The sequence below is a fragment of the Cyprinodon tularosa genome, unplaced genomic scaffold (assembly GCF_016077235.1).
Source record: "Cyprinodon tularosa strain WSP-4 unplaced genomic scaffold, ASM1607723v1 ctg69, whole genome shotgun sequence".
NCBI classification, from domain to species: Eukaryota; Metazoa; Chordata; class Actinopteri; order Cyprinodontiformes; family Cyprinodontidae; genus Cyprinodon; species Cyprinodon tularosa.
Window position 1 is genome coordinate 240,468 of NW_024039440.1, and position 22,406 is coordinate 262,873.

The 22,406-nt window shown below is 38.7% G+C and overlaps 1 protein-coding gene and 1 long non-coding RNA gene across 2 annotated transcripts in view; both read right to left on the reverse strand.

Annotated features, from left to right (window-relative positions):
* The window catches only part of LOC119771803 (cytoplasmic dynein 2 heavy chain 1), a 142,089-nt gene that overhangs the window by 48,074 nt on the left and 71,609 nt on the right, over positions 1–22,406 (reverse strand). The window contains exon 80 of the mRNA XM_038267964.1: positions 21,496–21,568. Within this exon, the coding sequence (XP_038123892.1) occupies positions 21,496–21,568 (73 nt within the window). The remainder of the gene's footprint in view (positions 1–21,495; positions 21,569–22,406) is intronic.
* On the reverse strand, positions 8,403–12,820 carry LOC119771804. Its single transcript, XR_005279183.1, has 3 exons — positions 10,427–12,820; positions 9,990–10,015; positions 8,403–9,826 (listed from the first exon to the last, which is right to left on the reverse strand). It is a non-coding gene; the product is annotated as an uncharacterized LOC119771804 (long non-coding RNA).

A 22,406-nucleotide genomic window follows, 5' to 3' on the forward strand; every position in this document is an offset into this window, starting at 1 on the left:
AAAGGGCAAAAAAGGAAGAAGCTAAGAAAGAGAGTGAGGGAGACGGGGAGGGTGGCGTGCTATGCATATTGAGCGGTAGGTTTGCGGCAGCAGAATTCACCACGCAGCAAAAGAGTACCTTGTCTGCCAGCTGGTGTTTAGAGAACAGGCTCTTATATGTAGGTGTGACTAAGTGTGTGATTGGGTTTGCATTGCTTCACTGAAACCTTTTTGCTCTAATAATATATTGATTTTGATGGTGAGGTATGAGTCAACAATGAAATGCTTGCAAGAATACATGCCCACACAACACCAGTAGTTGTGTAGGAAATTCCCATGAGATGTTACCCTGAAGATGTATTCGAAGACAAACATCTCTGTGTAAATGCATGACATGCACAAAGTCTATATAAAAAGTCTGAATCACTTTAATAAAACAATGAATGAAGATCTGCATTAAAAAAATGCATATAAAAAAAGTAAAGTCAGGGTCAGATAATCAGTATTCGTGCTGCAGCCAAGCATCCTCTGCCTGTGAATAGAAAAGTTCACCTTGGACCTTAACTGAAAACAGGTTGAAAATAACAGCAGAGGATAACACCAGTCTCACTAAGGCTGCTGCCAAGGCCAAGACACAGATTCTATTTAATATTTTTGAAGTTCTCCACCATAATCACTGTGTATATATATAGGTGCAAAATATTTTTACTTTTTGAAAAGCATTGCATATGTGTGTGTTGTGTTCACCGAGGCATGCCTCTGTGTCTGTGTGTATGCGAACAGAGAGCAGTGCCCAGGCCTGGACTGGAGGGATTGAGTGAGATTAGCTGTAAGAGGATTACAGAGCATGCCTCATTAGCATACTGATTTACTGCCAAAAACACAAACGCATACACAAAAAAATCTTCCGCTGTCCTGTTCTGATGTTTCATCCCTCTGTATTGCATTTCTGTGGGTTTTTGTTGTGCTGTTTTTTTTTTTTCCAATTACAAAACCATACATAATCTTACACATCTCATGCATTATACACACACTCAGTGAATCAGTTCACTGAGAGTTCGAGGGCTATCAGTGTATCATGATTAAGTGAACAATTTATTATCATCACCCATAGACAAACAATAAAAGAGAATTATAAGGGATCCCAAAGCTTTGGAGGAAGACACTGAAGCAAAGTAAATAATGATCCTGTCAGAGGGATAGCATGATATGCACCAAAAATCTATGTGTAAAGAAAGACAATTACATACAAGACAATACAAAAATTCCTCTTTTGTAATAGATATTGAAAAACCCCCAAAGGTGAAAAAAAATGTCCCCCTGGAAAAAACGGACTCCCAGGATTCATGTACGGTTTTAATTGTTATTAAAAGTGTTGAAGAGGCAAATAAAAAAATAAATAAAATAACATCACATCGCATATCTAAATTAAAAGAGCTCTCTATTTACATTGTGTGAACACAGCGGGCAGACAGCTCAAGCTGATGAAGACACGTCTACATTTCATGCCAAATAAACTGTTAAATATAACTAGACATGCCAAAAAACACCAGTCAAGGCTTATTAGTAGAACTGCAACATTAATTGTGTGGTTAGCATAAAAAGCAATACTCCCCAAACAACAGCAAGTCAAAAATACAAGGAATTTGTTGTTTATTTATTTCTACTGATTTAAAACTGATAAAATATTAATAACTGCCTTTGTTTGACATTGTCTAAAACTATTTGTGTTGCTTTAGGGTACAAATAGTCAATAACATACTTCAATTTAATCTGTGCTGTGCAATCTGTCAAACTGGGTTTATTAAGCCAACAAAGAAAATATCATCAAAAAGTGATATAACCCTTTATGTCTTACTTGAACAAAGTTCTAGTGCTGTTGTGCTACTGTTTCAAAATGATAGTACTTTCAAAACATTACTGTAATGGTACTTCACATAAAAACGATTTTAAATGAATTTGCAAGTTTTTTTAAGTTTTTTTTTTTTTTTACTTCCTGGTTGCATCTTATGTGGGAGTTTGTGTGAGAAGCAAAGAAAGGAAATCCTAAGACAAATAAATGATATAAAAACTGATAAAACCTAAACTAAACTCAAAACTAAAACCACGGTGGGTACTCTCCTGCAGGTTTTAGGCTACGTTCACACGCTCAATACCCAATTTTTTTCTGAAATCCGATTTTCTTTTGTGTTGACGTTCACATTTACAAATACATAACACTTATATGTGATCTCCTGTGTGAACTGCATTCATACAACGCAAGTGTCCCGCATGCACAGTAGAGGACACAATGACGTTGGTGTGTTCGGTGTTTACGAAAGTAAACATGGATGGTAGTGCTGGAGCGCATCTAGCAATCTTTCCCAACGCTCAAAACGCAATCTTTTTAAGATAATTAAGAAAAAAGACTGCTCTCCACATTATCTTCCAACATTGTTGCTGTTTTTCTTCCAGCTTCGGCATAGCAAGACGCAGAATAGTGACCATTGTTGAGTATTAATGACGTTCAGGTTGGATAAATGCGACCTGGCCGTTCAGACACAGGTCACATTTGAAAATATCAGATATGTATCGGATTCAGGACTACATAGCCAAGTGGCTTCAGTAGGATTGCTAAAAATCGAATCTGTGTTGTTCAGAGTGCCATAAAAAGACCAGATAAAGGTTGAATTTGGGCGAAAAAATCGGATTTGGGTCACTTCAGGCTGCAGTGTTAACTTAGATGTTTCCCTGCTTCAGCACAGCTGATTTTCATTTATAGATAATTAACAAACTGCAATGATGAAAATCCCCTGTGCTGAATGCAAGAAACCTCAAAAACCTGCAGGACAGTGGCCCCCGGGGACCAAATGTGGACATCCCTGCCTTAACCACAAAATTCTATTTAATTAATTCAGTTCAGTTTATTTATGTAGCAGTACTTCACAACAGATTATCTCAAGACACTTTATAGGGACGACTTACAAATTAATATATAATTTAAAGAAACATAGTCTGACAGCGATTTAAAGCAATGGCCATAAGAACCCATAATCAGACGATTAAATGAAGGTTTTTAGTTATGGTCTGTTATTGCGGCACTAAAACAAGATGCATGTGAATGTTGTAATTAGATGCACATGGGGTTACATGGTATACATGGAGTATAAACATGCTTTAAAGGGAAAACAAGTGACAGAACAATAATATTGGAAGCTTAGGGATTTGCATTATCATTTGAACACATGCAGAGTATAATCATATTATATTTGTTATTCTTGTTAATGTTTTAATTTCACTTTAGAAAAGTTCAATAATATTGTAGAGAAACCTTAACCAATTTGATAATTTGAGCTAATCCAGTTTAAATGTTTAGCTTCTATATTAATTCCAATCAGACTGAATTAATATCTTTCTATAACAGACAGGATTTCACAGCTTGTGCTCATTGTAAAACAGAAGGTGTCAAAAGGGCTGGATGCAGCTGTAAAAATATGTCTTTTATCTCATAATTTAATATAAAAGTAGCACACCATTCTGATAACATAACTATATTCCCCTTCATTTTGCAGTTCTAGCCATACTGTACTTTATGTTTTAAGGAACATCTCCCATTAGTCAGGGCTGTAACTTCAGGATTCTGCAACCACTGTAGGCCTTTGGGGTTAAATGTGTTTTTCTGGTCATTCCTATGGTGAGTTTTTTTTTTGCACCGAATACATTTCTGCTGGATATCAAGCTGTAAAAGTTACAGCTTTTTTATAGCTAAAAGATCTATCAAAACTTTTTAGTAGGAACTACAATAAGTCCCCTTTAAGACCAGTGTTTATTTCCTAAAACTTCAGCTATTCGGAAAAATTGTATTTATATTTTATTGTAAAAGGAAAACTAAATTACAAATCATTGCTGTAAATATTAATTCATTTTAGTGCTTTTATTTATTTACAACAAAGTAAGGGAGATGAAACCCAACATGGTCTCATTTTAATCATGTGGAAATGTGGAGCTAATTAAAATATGCCAATGAGAGTCAAACTTGAAACACTACGACGTTAATAGTTATACGCTCCCAGTAGAGCTATGTTTCACATGTCTCTAGCGGAGATGTCCCCACAGTTGCAGTGAGACGTTTCTAGCTCAAGATAAAAAAGAAGTCAAATAAATACGGTAAATAATACAGGAACCTAAATCAAAACATGCAGAGGAGCAACAACAAAAAAACAACTGGTAGGCAGGTGTCCTGGGAACTTCTTAAGTACTGAAAAATGTACAATTTTTCATGGGTATTAATAGCCTTGTCATATACGAGGACCAAACTATTCTCAGTCACTTTGTTAAATGTAGACATACATAATTTGGTGTGACATTTACCAGTCATCTACATTTATCTTGCTTACAAAGACTGAACATTTATACGTCTTATTAACAGGTATTATCTTTTAATGCTGCCATGATTATCAGTGAATTTCTATTCTCTGCTGATTTGTGTGGCAGCTTTATATTTTTCTCACAGCCATTTATAATCAAGCTACCTCATAAAATTACAGGTGGTATCACCCTGTTAGGTTGGGGAAATTGGATATTTCAAGGACACCTATGATACACGCTGTAAAGCCCTGCTGCTAGGCTTTTAGTCAAACAGGAAACTGTCCTCAGGTTTGTTTTAATCCAGAGGTTGAGATCAACCCAGAGAGTTTAAAACTTGTGTACTTTAGCTCTGAGTGTTTCTCTAAGTGTACCTCTGTTTGGTATTCTTAGAAAGCATCATAGCTGAAGGTTCCCATGCACTGAAAATGTTAAGAGTGATTACCATTTAGGCTGTAACCATTACAGGCTACGGAGAGTCCTTATCATTGCCACTCCGGGAAGGTCCTTTAAGACTGTTGGAAAATCATTTAAGGTAACTGCCTCCTGAAGCTTATTTAGTGTGATTAGAAGCAAACAAAACACATTTAGAAAATATAAAGCATGTTTTGAAACATCTCACAATTATTGGTTTGATACATCCTTATGCTTAATTGATATCTTCACCATGACTCAGCTATGTAGAATAATAGAAATATGGGAAAGTCCTTGACTTTCTTCCTGAAATGTTTCTTCACAATGCTGCTTAGAGTTAACTTGCCACCAGTGTTTAAGTTCTCATTTAAACCACAGCGCATAATGAAGACTATCTGTAATATGAGATCACTTAACACTGTATATCATACGTGTGTGCATGAAAGGAGCACATGCTGGTTTTTGTTTTTCAATCAGTACATGAGACTAAAAATAACTTGAGCACAAAGCAAAATGTGTGTGGGTTTATGTACAGTATGTGACATTTACACAAGTACAGTGACATTCACATAGAAGTGAGTGCGCTTTTAATAAACAAAGCATCCTTCAGTACAGAATGAGAAAAATATTTTTTACCTGCTTTGGAGTCATGCTTCTCAAACATTTTATGTTTCCTTTACGAAAGTGACTTTATTTGTAATAGGTAAGAAGCAATAATATAAAACTTTATTCAATCTTAATGAAATGTGCTTTATCCATGGCTCCCCAGTCAAAAGCACAGAAACTGAAATGCAACTGGTTAAAATGTAAAATCCAATGTCTAAAGTGGTGTATCAAAGATTAAAAAGTACAAAAAGAAAGGCAGTTTCACTACTGAGCTGGTGAATTTACCTATTTTAAAGTAAAACAGAAGAAAACATGGTGAAAATGTCTTCTGAAGCCTTTCAGTTTAAAGGCTATGTAAAATACAGTATTTACAATATTTTTAACACAACACATATTCTGTCTCAACATTTTCACGTCTATTTGCTTTCACAAATGGAAGACCTTTTCTGGCCATTATCTTTTTTCCATATGTCACGTATCTAAGCAGCTTTAATAATTTTCTTTTTTTCATTTACAAAAACCTACCAAAGAATGAAGTCAAGACAAAAAAAATGTCATACATTTCAGCCCAATATATACAGTATATATATATCAGTATATATATAGATATATATATATAGGCCCTAGAATAATGTCAGTTTGGATATTTGGGTAGAAACGGTTGCTTTAAAGCAGCATTGATGCAAAGGTGCGTTTTGATGTCATTTATGCTTTTCAGCATCTTCCCCAAGTTTCCAGAAGTGAAATGAGACAAACAGAAACAGCCATACTGTATGTAAAGTTAAATTTATGCTAACTTAGATATGTTATACTGGCCGGGCAACTATAGTTTCTGTTATATTGCAAGTTTGATTAAAGCAGACAGACGTTTTAGGTAATCTAGGAGCTGCAAGTGAACTATAGTTAACACAAAACACCTCGGCAGCTACACATGAATGCTAAATGATAAAACGAACTGAAACTATTTATCAGGATAAGACAAAATAAAAATAATATGCCACACATAATTCAGAACAACTTTAACCTAGATTTTCATACACAAAATAGCCATTGCTAGGGGAACCACTGCAGGGATTGGGACGCAAACTCCCAATGTCTTTATTTGGTGACATAAAAGGCTGCTCTGTTTATCTGCACATTACTATTACAAGGACATTTGATTTGAATTGGCATCAATATTAATACAACCAAAATGCATGCACACATAAAAATGTCTGCAATTTATTTCTGCATAAAATGATAGTTAGGTTGTTTGTATGAGTTTGAAATGGATTGTCAAATGTAGTTTTACAGAGACTTAGTTTTTGTCAAGGAAAAAACAGACCTATATGCTACTTATACACTTGGAATTCCTGTTATGCTGTGCATCTATCCTGACATTGTATTAATTTCTGTTCCAGACTGAAGATACACCACCACCAACAACCACCCAGAAACAATGACAGGCCAGCTATACAAGCTTCCTTAATTGCCCACACCAAATACAAAGCTGACTCTCAGGACAAGAAAACTATGCCTTTTTCACCTTAAATACTGTACCTTTATATACTATGTGAACTAGCTGGCAGGAAACTCAGTTGGAGTTTTTTTTTTTTTTTTAAACAACATTGATCTCAATTCTATTTATTTTATTATTCTATGTGAACTAGCTTTAAACAGCCAGCACTTGTGTAAAGTTCATAAGACATTTTATTTAATTTATTTGTTTCCTTTGTCAGGTGTATTTTATTTGTTTTAATGTTCAAAATAAATATGCAAATATTTTTAGAACATCTTCCATGTCTGCATGTGTTCCTTGAAATTGTGTTTTTTTTTTTTTTATCAAAAAGATGAGAGAAAATGTTGAAATGCGTAATAATTTTAGGAAATGTTAAATATTATCTGCTGACAAAAAAGTAAAAGGTTAAAATTATGTCCTGACTAAAACTAGAATAAAATGTTGACAGTTTTTCTTGACTAAAACTATACGAATAAAATTATGTTTTCTTGGACTAAAATAAAGACTAAAATGCTCTGGCTTATAGTCGACTAAAACTAGACTAAATAAAAATGGGATGATGTCGACTAAATATGATAAAAACTAAAAAGCGATTCTGAAACTGGACTAAAACTAAAACTAAATTTAAAAATGGCTGCTAAAATTAACACTACCATAAAGAATACATTATGAATGGAATATCTTCAGAACAGCTCCAAATGACACAAAACTAATATGGGTGAGTAGAACATGGTGTAATAACATAAAATCAAGGGCCCAATTAAAAAAAAACGGTGTTCCCCTTTAATTTTGATAAGGACTTCCCATTTAAAACCCATGTCAAAGAGCTTTCTAGAATTGTTTTCTTTCAAATACAGAATATCGCAACAACTAAAAAGGCTGATCCAAAATGCGACCAGTTTTGATAACAATAAAAAAGAGAGGTATTAGTTATCTTATCTTAGCTTCCCTTAATCGGCTTACTGTTTAAAATTGTCCTTCTCACAAAACAAAACCCCAAATAAACAAGCTTAATCTTATATCACAGATCTGATTGTTCCATATGTTACGAACAGTGTCGGGCACGTTACTTTGAAAAAGTTATTAGTTATAGTTACTAGTTACTTTTCCCAAAAAGTAACTGAGTTACTAACTGAGTTACTCCACAATAAAAGTAACTAGTTCCAAGTAAAAGTAACTATCCCGTTACTTTTGCATTTCTCGACCCCGTAACCCTCACCACCCGGCCCCCACCTTCTCTCCTTGTGTTTCAAAAGCCAGCTGAATAGAGCGGACGACAAAGACAAGTACCTGCAGAGAGTTTTGCATTTATTGCAACTCAACGTAAATGACATCGGGGGGGAAACGCTATCTCATGGGCCTATAAACCCCTTCAGATAACGTTCCCCCTGCTTAACATGGGGGGAACGGTATCTGATGCGGTGTAAATATCATCAGGCTGCATTACCTCTACTCATGGGTGTGAACTTTTTTAACAGTTTAACTGTTGGGCTCTTTTTGGCATCAAGACAATTATTCTTATTGCCACATTGCCAGAGAGGAAACTGTAAAAAAAAAAAAATTGTTTTATGTCCTACCCTGCTAAAATAATAATAAAAAAAGTTAAAGTAACTAAATATGATTAAGGAAAAGCCAAAAACTGTTGAATTATTTTTTCAGAGTATGTAGAACCTACAGCCAGGCTTGACTTATGTGGGCGGAGTTTATAGTTCCCGCCCAGATAGTTTAGAATTCTGATGACATCATCACAGACATCAGAATACTACCAAGCATTCAATTTCCGGAATTCTCCTGTAAGGTGTGCAGCTCTTGAGTTAACTCCTTGTAATTAGAAAAGTAAAGACTTTTCCACAGAACAAATCTGCCCAGTTATCAGAAAAATAAGCTTTTAGTTTAAAACAAAGCTTTGTGTTTTAATCCAACCAACAATTTTATTGTTTTCCTTAGGAGGCTGACTTGAATCAGCAACTAAGGCTGGAATTGACCAATTCGTCCTTTTTCATTTGCAAATCAGGTGAATTAAACGTTATAGCCGCCATGTCAACCATATCTAAATCAGGTAATACTATGGGAGTTACATCTGGTAGCACAGCTACAAACCCTTCTGGAAATGTGACTTGGGCTCAAGTTCTTACAAGTAAGAAAAAGCCAGAAAATGCTCCAAAAATAGCAGCGGGACCCACTTTGAGTCAAGTTTGTGCTTCTAAGCCTGTGGTGAAGCCATTGCAACCAGCCCCAGCTCGTGTTGAGGGACCAGCTAAAGCTGCAAAGCCTGAAAATCCAGGAAGAAATCCACTTTCACAACTTCAAAGTGAGAAAGCTGTTCATGGAGGACATGGAGCTGACAAAAAGACCGGACGTAATATGATTTCTAAGATTGAGTTTCACAGAGCCTTAAGCTCCAGAGACTGGTTGATCACAGAACTTCAACATCAAAACAGGAGTTTAGCCCAACATACCAATGATCTCACTGCTGAGCTCAACAAATTAGAGGAAGCTCGTCAACATACCAACGAGAAAGCTAGGCAGCTGGAGTCTGAGCTAACTCCTAAAAGGAAAAAGGGTCAGAAGGCTGGGATCTGTTTAAGCTCAAAAGATTTGAGGATCATAGCTTCGCTACAAGAAATCATCAAGTTATCAGGAACAATTAAGAAAAATGTTGCTGTGTCTTTGGATGCAGGGTTTGGATATACCGATGAGAAAGCTAGGCAGCTGGAGTCGGAGCTAACTGCTGAAAGGAAAAAGGTGCAGGAAGCAGAGACCTACTTACGCTCAAAAGATGAGATGATCACAGCACTGCAACAAGAAATCATCAAGTTATCAGAAACAACTAAGAAAAATGTTGCTGTGCCTCAGAAAATGGATGCAGGGTTTGGATATACTGATGAGAAAGCTAGGCAGCTGGAGTCGGAGCTAACTGCTGAAAGGAAAAAGGTGCAGGAAGCAGAGACCTACTTACGCTCAAAAGATGAGATGATCACAGCACTGCAACAAGAAATCATCAAGTTATCAGAAACAACTAAGAAAAATGTTGCTGTGCCTCAGAAAATGGATGCAGGGTTTGGATATACCGATGAGAAAGCTAGGCAGCTGGAGTCGGAGCTAACTGCTGAAAGGAAAAAGGTGCAGGAAGCAGAGACCTACTTACGCTCAAAAGACGAGCTGATCACAGCACTGCAACAAGAAAACATGAAGTTATCAGCAACAATCCAAAGTTTTGTTGCCTTGCCTCAGAAAATGGAGACAGCGCGTCAGAATACCCACGAAAAAACTAGGCAGCTGGAATCTGAGCTAACTGCTCAAAGAAAAAAGGACCAGGAAAATGAAATCTACTTAAAATCTAAAGATGAGAAGATCGCAGCACTTCAACAAGAAAATATTAAATTATTAGAAATCTGCCAGAGACAAGCTGCTGATCTTCACAACATGGAGGCAGTGTGTAAAAATGCCAACGAGAAAGCCTGGCAGCTGGAGTCTGTGCTAAATGCTAATATGCAAAGGGTGCAGGAAGCTGGTTTCTGTATTAACTCAAAAGATCAGGAGATCGCCGCACTTCAACAAGAAAATGCTAAATTATCAAATTACTTGCAGAGACAAGCTGCTGATCTTCACAACATGGAGGTAGTGCGTAGAGATGCCAACGAAAAAGCCTGGCATCTGGAGACTGCGGCAACTGCTTTGAAGCAAAGGTTGCAGGTAGCTGCTATCTGCATGAGCTCAAAAGATAAGGAGATCGCAGCACTTAAACAAGAAAACATCAAATTATCAACAAACCAGAAGACGCATGCTGAGCACGAAACAATGCCAAAATATACCGACGAGGAAGCTAGACAGCTGGAGTCCACGGTAACTGCTCTCAAGCAAAGTGTGGAGGAAGCTGAGATCTGCATGAGCTTAAAAGATGAGCAGATCGCAGCACTTAGTGAGGAGACTGAACTATCAGCTCAATGGTTAAGGGACGCTGAGCTCAAGTTAAGGTTCACAAGAGAGAGGGTAGCAACACTTCAACAAGAAAACACCAAATTATTAGAACAAATTAAGAATCTCACTGTCTTGCCTCAGAAAACGGAGGCAGCTGTTCTTGCTGAGACAGCAAATGCAAAGGAGGCTGAGATCTGCTTAGCCCAACAAGTGCAGGAAACCAGTGAAATCAAGGCTGCAATGGAAAAAATGCAGAAAGATCTGGAGGAACAGCGGCAGCAGTTGGAGGAAGAAAAATCCCATTTTATGTCCAACCAACAACAAAGAGATGAGTGTGAGCAGCTGAAAAAGCAGTTGGAGTTACAGGAAGCTGAGTTAGAGCAGGGGAAAGCTTCTGCAAGAAAAGTCATGGATCTGGAAATTAGTCTGCTTGCTGAGACAGCCAGAACAAAGGAGGCTGAGATCTGCTTAGCTCAGAAAGAGCAGGAAACCAATGACATAAAAGCTGTTTTGCTCAAGATGGAACAAGATGTGAAGAACCAAACACAGGTCTGGGCCCAGGAAAAGTCCAGTCTCCTGACAGAGCAGCAGAACACTCTTAGAGATATGGAAGCAGCTATGAAACACCTTCAGGAGGTTCTGCATTGTGAAAGGCAGCTGTGGCAAACAGAGAAGTCCTGCCTTCAAGAGACAGTGGCAAACGCTAAGAAGGCTCTGACAGAGATGGAGGAGGAGAAGAAAAGATTAACAGAGAGCCTTATGGAGGAGTTCAAAAATCTGCAACAGGAGACTGAAAGATCCCAAGAAAGAAAACCAAAAAATAAATCTTTAAGGAAAAGAATTTTCAACCTCTTTCAATGCCATCAGTCAGAAAAATAATTTCTGCTAAACCTCAAGAAACTGTCCTCCAAACAAACTTAAAACTGAAAAAATATTTACTGAGCCCCAGATCTCAAACCTTATCACCTACACGCTTTACAATTACCCCCCAACACCCCCACCCCCCTTCCCTATAACCGTTACCCTTAACCCTTCCTTTAACCCTTAACTCCCCACACCCATTCACTAAATCCATAATCCAGTCCATAATATTTAGCCCTCACCCTCCATAAAACTCTATGGTTCCCTTTAAATAAAAAAGTACTGCCTCCATACCAGGGTCTTTTTCTAAGGTAGATTCCTACCTTGGTATTGATTAGATCCTGGTAAACAGAGTGGGGCTGCACGGTGGAGCAGTGGTCAGTGCTGTTCCCTTGTAGAAGGAGACCTTTCTGCATGGAGCTGCCATACTCTCCCGTGCCTGTGTGGGTTCTCTCCGGGTGCTCCGGCTAGCCCACCCTTACTTTGTCTTCTTACATCACACTCAAATGTATTTATACAATAAATATATATTTATTATAAATACAAACATTTATTGATGATACAAACAAAAATTTATTTAAAAAAATTCTAAAAAAAATCCAAAACACCTTTACACATACCTCCATTACACTTCATATATACACACACACACACACGCACACACACACACACACACACACACACACACACACACACACACACACACACACACACACACACACACACACACACACACACACACACACATAATAATCCTGCCACAAGGGGCCCACAGTCCTAATGTGCTCCTGGTGCTGGTCCCAAGCCCAGATAAAAGGAGAGGGTTATGTCAAGAAGAGAATTTGGTTTCAGTTATCAAGATAATATTCATACTGGTGTAACATTTTTTTAACATCTTGAGGGAAAGAGTGGTCCTTTACAATAGTTTTATTTTTAGTAATCTCTCTAAAAATAATATAAAATTACACAAAAGGCTTCTTAACATTCCATATATGAATTTTCCAGTATAAATGATTGGGTAGCTGTTAATGAGTAAAGCTAAGTGCTGAATTACAAAGCAAGCTTAAATCAGACAGCAACCTGGCTTTCACTAAGTTATTTGAAGACATTTCAACATCTATCCAGGAGTCTTTAGCCGGGCATACACTGTGCGGGCTTCGTCGTACAATCTGAGTTCACAGCTCACGATGTATGTGCAGCACGACCCTCTCATACGATCTACCTGCTCACACTGCACGACTAAAAAGAACGTTGGACTCAGCTCCGCAGTGATATGGAACTGCTCTGACTCGTCTATCTGGAAGCCAAACAAATAGAAGCAGAATATGAAGGCCACCATAGTGAAACGTGCTGCCTTAACTAATTGTGCAATTTTGTGCTGAAAGCCCTAAAAAGAAAAGGCGGCGAAATATTTGGGAAAAAGACATGACTGAGCAAACATGGCTACTATGGTCTGTCAATTTTACAGACATAACTGCATTTCACTCATTGCATCCCTGCCATGTTTCTGTGTTTACAGAAGAATCCTTGTTTGCGCATGCGCACTGAGCGATTCGCCCACGACGGTCAGGAGAAAATCAAACATGTTTGATTTTCCCCTGACCTCACGATTCCTGATCGGGAGGTGGTTGTGAGAGGCTTATCGCCCCTCGTTACCCCCTGTACACTACCAACTAACGAAACACGATGAAGCTGAAAGTCTGCCCGATCGAAAGATTCTCGCACGACTGGAAAATCACCCTGAAAATCATACAGTGTATGCCCGGCTTTAGTCATTTTGGTCGGCTTGCAACAGAGCAATCAGTAGTTGGACTGCTAATGTATTTAAGCAGCATGAAGGTCCATCCTACTAGGATCATTCCAAGCAAATAGCCATCCCTTGTTCTTCTGGGTGGCTGATTGGTCTGTGTCTGCCTAGGAAAGTGCTTGTATAAAAAGATAAATAAATAAATCTGCATGTTCTCTCAATGGTAGCTTTATCTCGTCTGTTCCTGTTTGGCTGCTTGTCCTTGCCTAAATAAAAGTAACGTTCCAATCTCTGCTGCAATGTAGGCAGTTGAAGCAGGGGTGATAAAAAGCAGTTGCCCGTCTACTCTAGACAAGGATAAACATGTCCTTAATGTGTTCAAGGTTCTCAGATCCTCCTTCTGTTGTGAGCTCCAGACAGTTGATGTCATGAAGAGAAAACAGTTGTTCTGAAATGTTTATCTGGATGGATTTATGTCTTTGGTGAATATAAGTTGTTTTCCTTCTTTTCTTCAAGTGTGTGAGAAAGCTCTTTTGTGCAGGGGTGGGTTTAGTTTCACGAGAGAGAGAGAGAGAGAGAGAGTGTGCTATGACCTATATCCAATCTTCCTTTCTTATCCAAAATTCTTGAGAAAGTAGTTGCCAAACAAGTTTGCGATCACTTCCACCATAATGAACTTTTTGAAGAGTTTCAGTCTGGCTTTAGAGCTCATCATAGCACTGAAACAGCTCTGGTGAAAGTCACTAATGATATTCTCATGGCCTCAGATAATGGACTTGTATCTGTGCTCGTCCTGTTGGATCTTAGTGCTGCATTTGATACAGTTGACCATAATATTCTTTTAGAAAGACTTGAATATTTTGTTGGAATTAAAGGAACAGCACTAGACTGGTTTAAATCTTATCTATCTGATCGAATTCAGTTTGTTCATGTTAATGATAGATCTTCAACACGCTCAAAGGTTACCTGTGGAGTACCACAGGGATCAGTGCTAGGACCAATTCTCTTTACTTTATACATGCTCCCAATTGGTAGAATTATTAGACAGCATGGGATTAATTTCCACTGTTATGCTGATGATACCCAGCTATATCTGTCTATAAATCCAGATGAAGCTAACCCATTACATAGATTACAGGCATGTCTTGAAGACATAAAAACCTGGATGACTCTTAACTTTCTGCTTCTGAATGCAGACAAAACAGAAGTTATAGTCTTTGGACCAGAGTCTCTGAAAAAGAAACTGATTAGCCAGTCACTTCATTTGGATGGGATTAAACTGATTTCAGATAATAAAGTAAAAAATCTTGGTGTTGTTTTTGATCAGGACCTGTCATTTAAATCCCATATCAAAGAGGTTTCTAGAATTTCCTTCTTTCATCTGAGGAACATTGCAAAAATTAGAAATATCCTGTCCAGGGGTGATGCTGAGAAACTAGTCCATGCATTTGTTACTTCAAGGCTGGACTATTGTAATTCTTTACTATCAGGAAGTCCACAAACTGTAGTTAAAAGCCTTCAGCTGATCCAAAATGCTGCAGCCAGAGTTCTAATGAAAATTAAAAAGAGAGATCATATCTCGCCTATCCTGGCTTCTCTTCATTGGCTTCCTGTTAAATCAAGAATAGAATTTAAAATCCTCCTTCTCACATATAAAGCCTTAAATGGCCAAGCTCCATCTTATATCAGAGATCTGATTGTTCCTTATGTTCCTAACAGAGCACTTCGCTCTCAATCTGCAGGTTTACTAGTGGTTCCTAGAATTTCTAAAAGTAGAATGGGAGGCAGATCTTTTAGTTATCAGGCTCCTCTCCTGTGGAACCAACTACCAGTTTTAGTCCGTGAGGCAGACACCCTGTCTACTTTTAAGGCTAGGCTTAAAACTTTCCTTTTTGATAAAGCTTATAGTTAGAGTGGCTCAGGTTATCCTGAGCTATCTCTAAAGTTCTGCTGCTATAGGCTTAGACTGCTGGAGGACATAGGGACCCCCATTTCATCATTCTGCTTCATTCTCTCTCTGTTCTCCTATTCTGCAGAATCTGTTAGTTCAATCTCTAACCTTCTGCTCTCTCTGCTTTTCCTCAGAGTAGCTTTGCCTCGTCTGTTCCTGTTTGGCTGTGACGTCATCCTGGAAAGAAACATCAGCTGTGCTGCTTCTATCAACACCCTTGTTTATAGATGTTGGAGATCGGCCTGTTTTCCAGTGTGGTCCTGTTTCTCTGACCGTGACTGAGTGGATGTGCTTTCTTCGTCCTCTGGCATGGGAGCTGCCTTGGAGCTCGTCTGCCTGGCTGTGTGTTTCCTGGACGGGGCCGCCTTTTACAGCTGCTTTTTGTATCTCTGCTTCTGTCTCCTTGAACCCCAGTCGGCCTCGGCAGATGGCCGCTCACACTGAGCCTGGTTCTGCTGGAGGTTTCTTCCTGTTAAAAGGGAGTTTTTCCTCTCCACTGTCGCTACAAGCATGCTTAGTGTGGGGGATTGTATTTGAGTCAATGAGTCAATGCAATCAACTGGTTTTCCTTAGATAGAAAACTTTGTATCAATTTGACTGTATGATCTGGTTGAACTGTAAAGTGCCTTGAGATGACATGTGTTGTGAATTTGGCGCTATATAAATAAACTGAATTGAATTGAATTGTGCTGGGAGTTCTGAAAAGTATAAATGTACACTCACCGGCCACTTTATTAGGTACATCTGTCCAACTGCTTGTTAACACTTAATTTCTAAGCAGCCAATCACATGGCGGCAACTCAGTGCATTTAGGCATGTAGACATGGTCAAGACAATCTCCTGCAGTTCAAACCAAGCATCAGTATGGGGAAGAAAGGTGATTTGAGTGACTTTAACGTGGCATGATTGTTGGTGCCAGAAGGGCTGGTCTGAGTATTTCAGAAACTGCTGATCTACTGGGATTTTCACGCACAACCATCTCTAGGGTTTACAGAGAATGGTCCGAAAAAGAAAAAACATCCAGTGAGTGGCAGTTCTGTGGGCAGAAATGCCTTGTTGATGCCAGAGGTCAGAGGAGAATGGCCAGACTGGTTCGAGCTGATAGAAGGGCAACAGTGACTCAAATAACCACCCGTTACAACCAAGGTGGGCAGAAGAGCATCTCTGAACGCACAGTACGTCAAACTTTGAGGGAGATGGGCTACAGCAGCAGAAGACCACACCGGGTGCCACTCCTTTTAGCTAAGAACAGGAAACTGAGGCTACAATTTGCACAAGCTCATCGAAATTGGACAATAGAAGATTGGAAAAACGTTGCCTGGTCTGATGAGTCTCGATTTCTGCTGCGACATTCGGATGGTAGGTAGGGTCAGAATTTGGCGTCTACAACATGAAAGCATGGATCCATCCTGCCTTGTATCAATGGTTCAGGCTGGTGATGGTGGTGTCATGGTGTGGGGGAATATTTTCTTGGCACTCTTTGGGCCCCTTGGTACCAATTGAGCATCGTTGCAACGCCACAGCCTACCTGAGTATTGTTGCTGACCATGTCCATCCCTTTATGACCACAATGTAGCCAACTTCATGGCTACTTTCAGCAGGATAATGTGCCATGTCATAAAGCTGGAATCATCTCAGACTGGTTTCTTGAACATGACAATGAGTTCACTGGACTCAAATGGCCTCCACAGTCACCAGATCTCAATCCAATAGAGCATCTTTGGGATGTGGTGGAACGGGAGATTCGCATCATGGATGTGCAGCCGACAAATCTGCGGCAACTGTGTGATGCCATCATGTCAATATGGACCAAACTCCCTGAGGAATGCTTCCAGCACCTTGTTGAATCTATGCCACGAAGAATTGAGGCAGTTCTGAAGGCAACCCGTTACTAGCATGGGGTACCTAATAAAGTGGCCGGTGAGTGTATGTGCTTAGGATGGTTAAGTCAGAGCTTTTATATACTCTCCGTCTCACCTAAGGATTTTAAATAAATTTGAATATTATCTCTTGCAAGAAATGCTTCCCACTAAGTTTCCTAACTTCACACGACATCCTGTAGATAAATATCAGCTGGCCTGCAGCCATCCACACTTGGGGTTTCAGATGATAGTGTTGGGTTAGTAACTGATTTATCTCTGGAAGGTGAGGCAGCAACTGAGGTAACTATTACCCCGTTTACACTACCCTTAAAAAACTGAGCCGAGACCGGTCCGAGCTCAGTAACTGAGATAACTTGTCGTGTGTGAACGGAAACAACCTGAACTGAACCGAGATAGACATAACCGGACCGCGCTAACTGCAGACCAGTTCCCGAGGTGGGTTCGGCTCGGTTTTTTCCTGGCTCGGTTCTCTGATAACAAGAGCGCATGAGCAGAACGCGTCATCGCCGACTGGCTGAACATGCCGATTCACACTCCATTCAAGTACATCCGCGCAAGGTTGCCATCTTCGCCTGACCCACCGCAAACACGGAAGTACAGCAATAATAATCAAGCATAACTTTCTGAATGTGACGGGCGCCGCCATTTTGATTTGCTTGATTCCCTCCTCCTTCGTCTTCTTCTTCTTGGGTTTTACGGCGGTTGACAAACAGTGTTTGGTGCATTACCGCCACCAGCTGCTTGAGTCCCTCCTTCAATCCTAGCAGTAATACCGCACATCGTCACTAGGAGGCGAGGAGTCGAGATAACCGAGATAAGTGTGACGTGTGAACGGTCGTCAAAACTGAGCTTGGCCTGGTTACCGATCCAAGCTCGGACCGGTCTGGGCCTGGATCGGTTTTTCAAGGGTAGTGTAAATGGGGCTTATGACCCCTAAACTGCGTTTGGTGCCTTCTCTCTGATATCTGTGTGCACTGCACAAAGTATACCTGTTGCAAATGCAGGAAGAACTCACCTTGGGTTTGTGCAAACTACTAAATGGGACAGTTGTAGCTTCATATATAGTGCTTTTCGTTGGGTGAAATAATGTTACTCCAATACTGAAGTCATACTGTTTGTCATTTTCTAAGTTGAATGACATGAAAAGGCAAGACAAGACAAAATACAATTATTCTTTAAGTTGTTCTTTCTTTCACATAGTGAACTTTGCAATATAAATGAGTCTGTTGGTGAATGGACAATATAAATAGGCTATGCCTTGCCTTGTTGGAAAAGCATGGTTATGAACTGTTCTCAGCTCAGGAACTAGAACCCGTATGATACCTTGTGGTTCCATAGGTTTGACTAAATAAAAGATTTAGATATGAATTATCAATATATTCCTGCAAAAAGTTCTGATGTTGCAGGGGCAGGTAATGAGTGCTTGGAGCTTGCTCTTGTTCTGATGCCAGTTTGTTTCAGCCTTCATCCAATCTCATGTAGAAGGGCTGGTCATATCATAGGCTATTTGCATTACAATAGGGACATTTAGGAAGGTAGAGTGAATACACAAACATGAAGAGGGGAGGGGGACTTGCAGGAAAACTGAAATTCTCTAGGACCTCTAGAGTTAACTTCACTTAACTATGACCATTTTTACCTTTTTGGTATTGGGTTGAGTTCTGGAGACTTTTCCTATATTGAAAGCACAGCCTCTGGGTAAAAATGTTTTTAGTACAGAGTTGGAATGATGTTGTTATTGGGTATTCCTGCGCATTGGAAAAATTCAGAGTATCAGTCAGAGCAAAGCAATGAAGCAACCCCAAACAGTGGTGCAATTTTTTTGCTTCTTTGTCAAAAACATCTTGCTCATAAATGTTTATCTTTTTGTTTTTGCTAATCTTGTATTGAAACAAGAAAATAAATTATTAGTTGAGTAAACAGAGATAGCGAATACAGACTGTTTTTCAGACTGGTCTGTCATTACATTTGATTTTATTTGTTCCTGCTCCCGATGGTTGGCAACTTTGTTCCACTCTGGATTCTTGTGAGTGTAGTCTTTGTTCACTTTATAATAAAAATAAATAAATAAACCAACAGTTTTGGAAATTTCGGTATTCATTCTTTTCCTGCTTTCTGTGTCAATTTTCACAGTTGCTAAGCAACAGACCATACGGAGATAAAACCCGCCGAAGGGTAAACCTGTCCGGTCGCATTATTTTCACGGACTTCGAATGATCCAGTCTAGGTAGACAGCGTCCTTGAAGGATGCAGCCGAGGATTTCGAACAGAGCCAAAGTATAGATTAAATTCATCATCCAGCTGCTGCTCTGCAGAAATCTCTCCCCAAGAGCTGAATCATGCCATCTAACGGAAAATCACGCGAGAATGTGTACAAAACAAAAATGGCACCGGCAACGCTTGTGGGTCGTATTCAGCGAATGTCGGTGATTTTAAAGTAATTTTGAGTGATAAATAATTGTTGTTGTTTTTTTGCGATCATTATTGCACTTGCCCGCCGGGCAAATGCAATGAAATTTGTAATCTCCTGACAATAAAAACTACTTGCCCCGGGCGATCGGGCAATGATTAACATTGAGCCCTGAACATGTAGACGAATCACTGTCCCCCAGACATCCGCGGTTATATTTTTTATATTTATATCTTTTAAAAACAAAGCGGCACATGTATGACATCATCCACGCGCCAGACTAGATTAGTGACAGGCAGCCTGGGGAACAGGCGGCACGACACTGTAAAAAAATTTAAAAATATAAATATGAAAAATATAACCGCAGATTTCTGGGGGACAGCGATTCGCCTACATGTTATGAATGCTGGCGTACCATAAAGTGGTGTTAATTTCGTTAACGAAAACTAAACGAAAATATTTTCGTCAACGCACATTTTTCACCGAACGAAAACTAGACGAGACGAGACGAAAATCCCCACTAATAAACAATAACTGGGAGTAGATCAGAAATAATTTTTGTGGACTAATAAAGACGAGATGAAAATGCAGTTCGGTAAATAAAGACTGGACTAAAATCTATGGACATTTTAGTTCACGAACAAAGACGAGACGAAAATTACATATTATTATTTTATGGTTTTTTCAAACCCTGTCTCCTCCGCCACGCTCGGAGGAGACAGGAGACGTGATATATGGACATATTTTCACTTCATTGAAGTGGAGAACAAAACCAAATGCTTGATTTTAGTCGAAGGGAAGGAATGGGGCCACATAGTAGCTGGAAAAAACACAACAAACCTGAAGAGACACGTCCCAGTTCACCACAAAGACATTACGGTAAGTTAACAGAAATATTGTTGGTGGTTGTTTATAATGTGACATTAAATCAACGGCTATAATGTCCCAATGATAAACTAACTAATGTTGGCTAACTTTCATAGCATTTAGTATCCAGGTTGGCTACGTTACGTTAGCTTCTTAGCACGTAGCGACCGTAGCCACTTGTTGATAGCATTGTACAGTACATGTGGACTAACAAAAAATGTTGACAGTCACAAGAAATTAGCTCAGCTAAAGGCTGCTGAGAAGAGACGCAAAATCTTCAGGATGTGAGTATCTTAGACTGTATCCTGGGATTTTTATAATGAAGTTAGCATCACATCTGGTGGTGTTGACTCTGTCAGGACTTTCCTTAACAGACAGTGTTTGCTATGGACCACAGTGGTTGTTTGAAATATTGAAGATAATTAGCTTATTGTGTCAGGTGTTTGGCCGGACTCACTGAGTAGCTTAGATTTGATCTTTGCTTTTGGAGGCACTTATGAGGAAATTATAATTAGATTTCTTTATTAGAAAGGCTGCTGCACATCTGCACAAAAAGTCACATGGGATTGGTATAGGAACTGATGTGGTGTTTTTCTATGGCTGACAAAAAGGGAACTGCTGCTTAACTAAAAATCAGTTTAACTCCTCTTTAACTGCTTTCCATTCTTTTTAATTTGTGTAACTGAAATTGATTGTAGATAAGAGACAGGAATTAAGTACTTTACATAACTTCATTAAGTTCCTTTAAATAGCTAAACAGATAAAGGTAACTTATATTATCAATACTGTTAATATATCCTTGTCAATCACAGCCAACTTGACCTGATTTTAATGCTAATATTGAAGACACAGGAAATATCGATCAAGTTATTTATTGTTGATTTTTTTTTTTCCAAACAATGCAAAATCTGTGGACGATTTTAAAGCAAAGACAAAAACATGCAATTGTTGTTGGCTGTTAAGGTGGTAATAATTGAAAATAAATTAAAAGTTGCTGATAACAAAATTTCTTACCAAGGGCTTGGGAGGCAAAGGTAGTCATGGCGCTTTGCAGGCGGTCAGGTCTTATGGCCTGAACCAACAGCACCTGTGTAAACCACAAAGTGAAGTTGAATTAAAAAAACATCAAGTAGAACAAAAACATGTTATGTACTTTTCTTGAAGAATTAAATGAAAAATTTAAGCAGCTAGACTTTAATATACAACTTGTACAGTAATTGTTAAAAGAAAATACAATTATTGTCACATCATGGGCGTTGAAGAGACATAGTCAACGTCTATAAGCTTAAAATTTCCACAGCAGTGGATTGAAGTAGGGCTGCTTCTTCCAGTTATCATTTTCCCTGTTCTTTTTTAACCTATATAGCGATCTTCCTCTCTTCTCCAAACTCACCTTTTCTGCCACTCTTTCATCAGTTTGTGATTGACAATAACGCTCTTCAGTTGTTACAATCCCCTCAAAAACCTCTCATGGCTTCGAAAATCCCCAAAACTGGAATTGTTTCTAGCATTTTTTCCCTTCCACATAGCTTTCTTTTTACATGGCAGGACGCTGAACAGCCAACATCTTTAATAATAAACTATGCACTCCCCATGTGTAGGGAGTTAGTAGCTGCAAAAGGTCAAGTCTCCAGGTTTTCCCACGGCGTAATAACAGAACACTTCTGCAGTAAAAATATTTCTTTAAAGTCTAAAAAAAAATTTGGGGTTTTATTATTTCTTACCCAAAATCATACAATATAAATAATAATAACAAGAAAACACTTAACATTTATTACTCTATGTGTATGAATCTATAGATGTTTCACATTTTGTTAAGAGAAGAATTTTGTAATGAAATATGCATAAAATAAAAAAGCCTAAATTTTCAAGATAGTGTAATGTTTGTAGTTGTATGAATGAAATCAACAAGCTCTTGCAAGCTT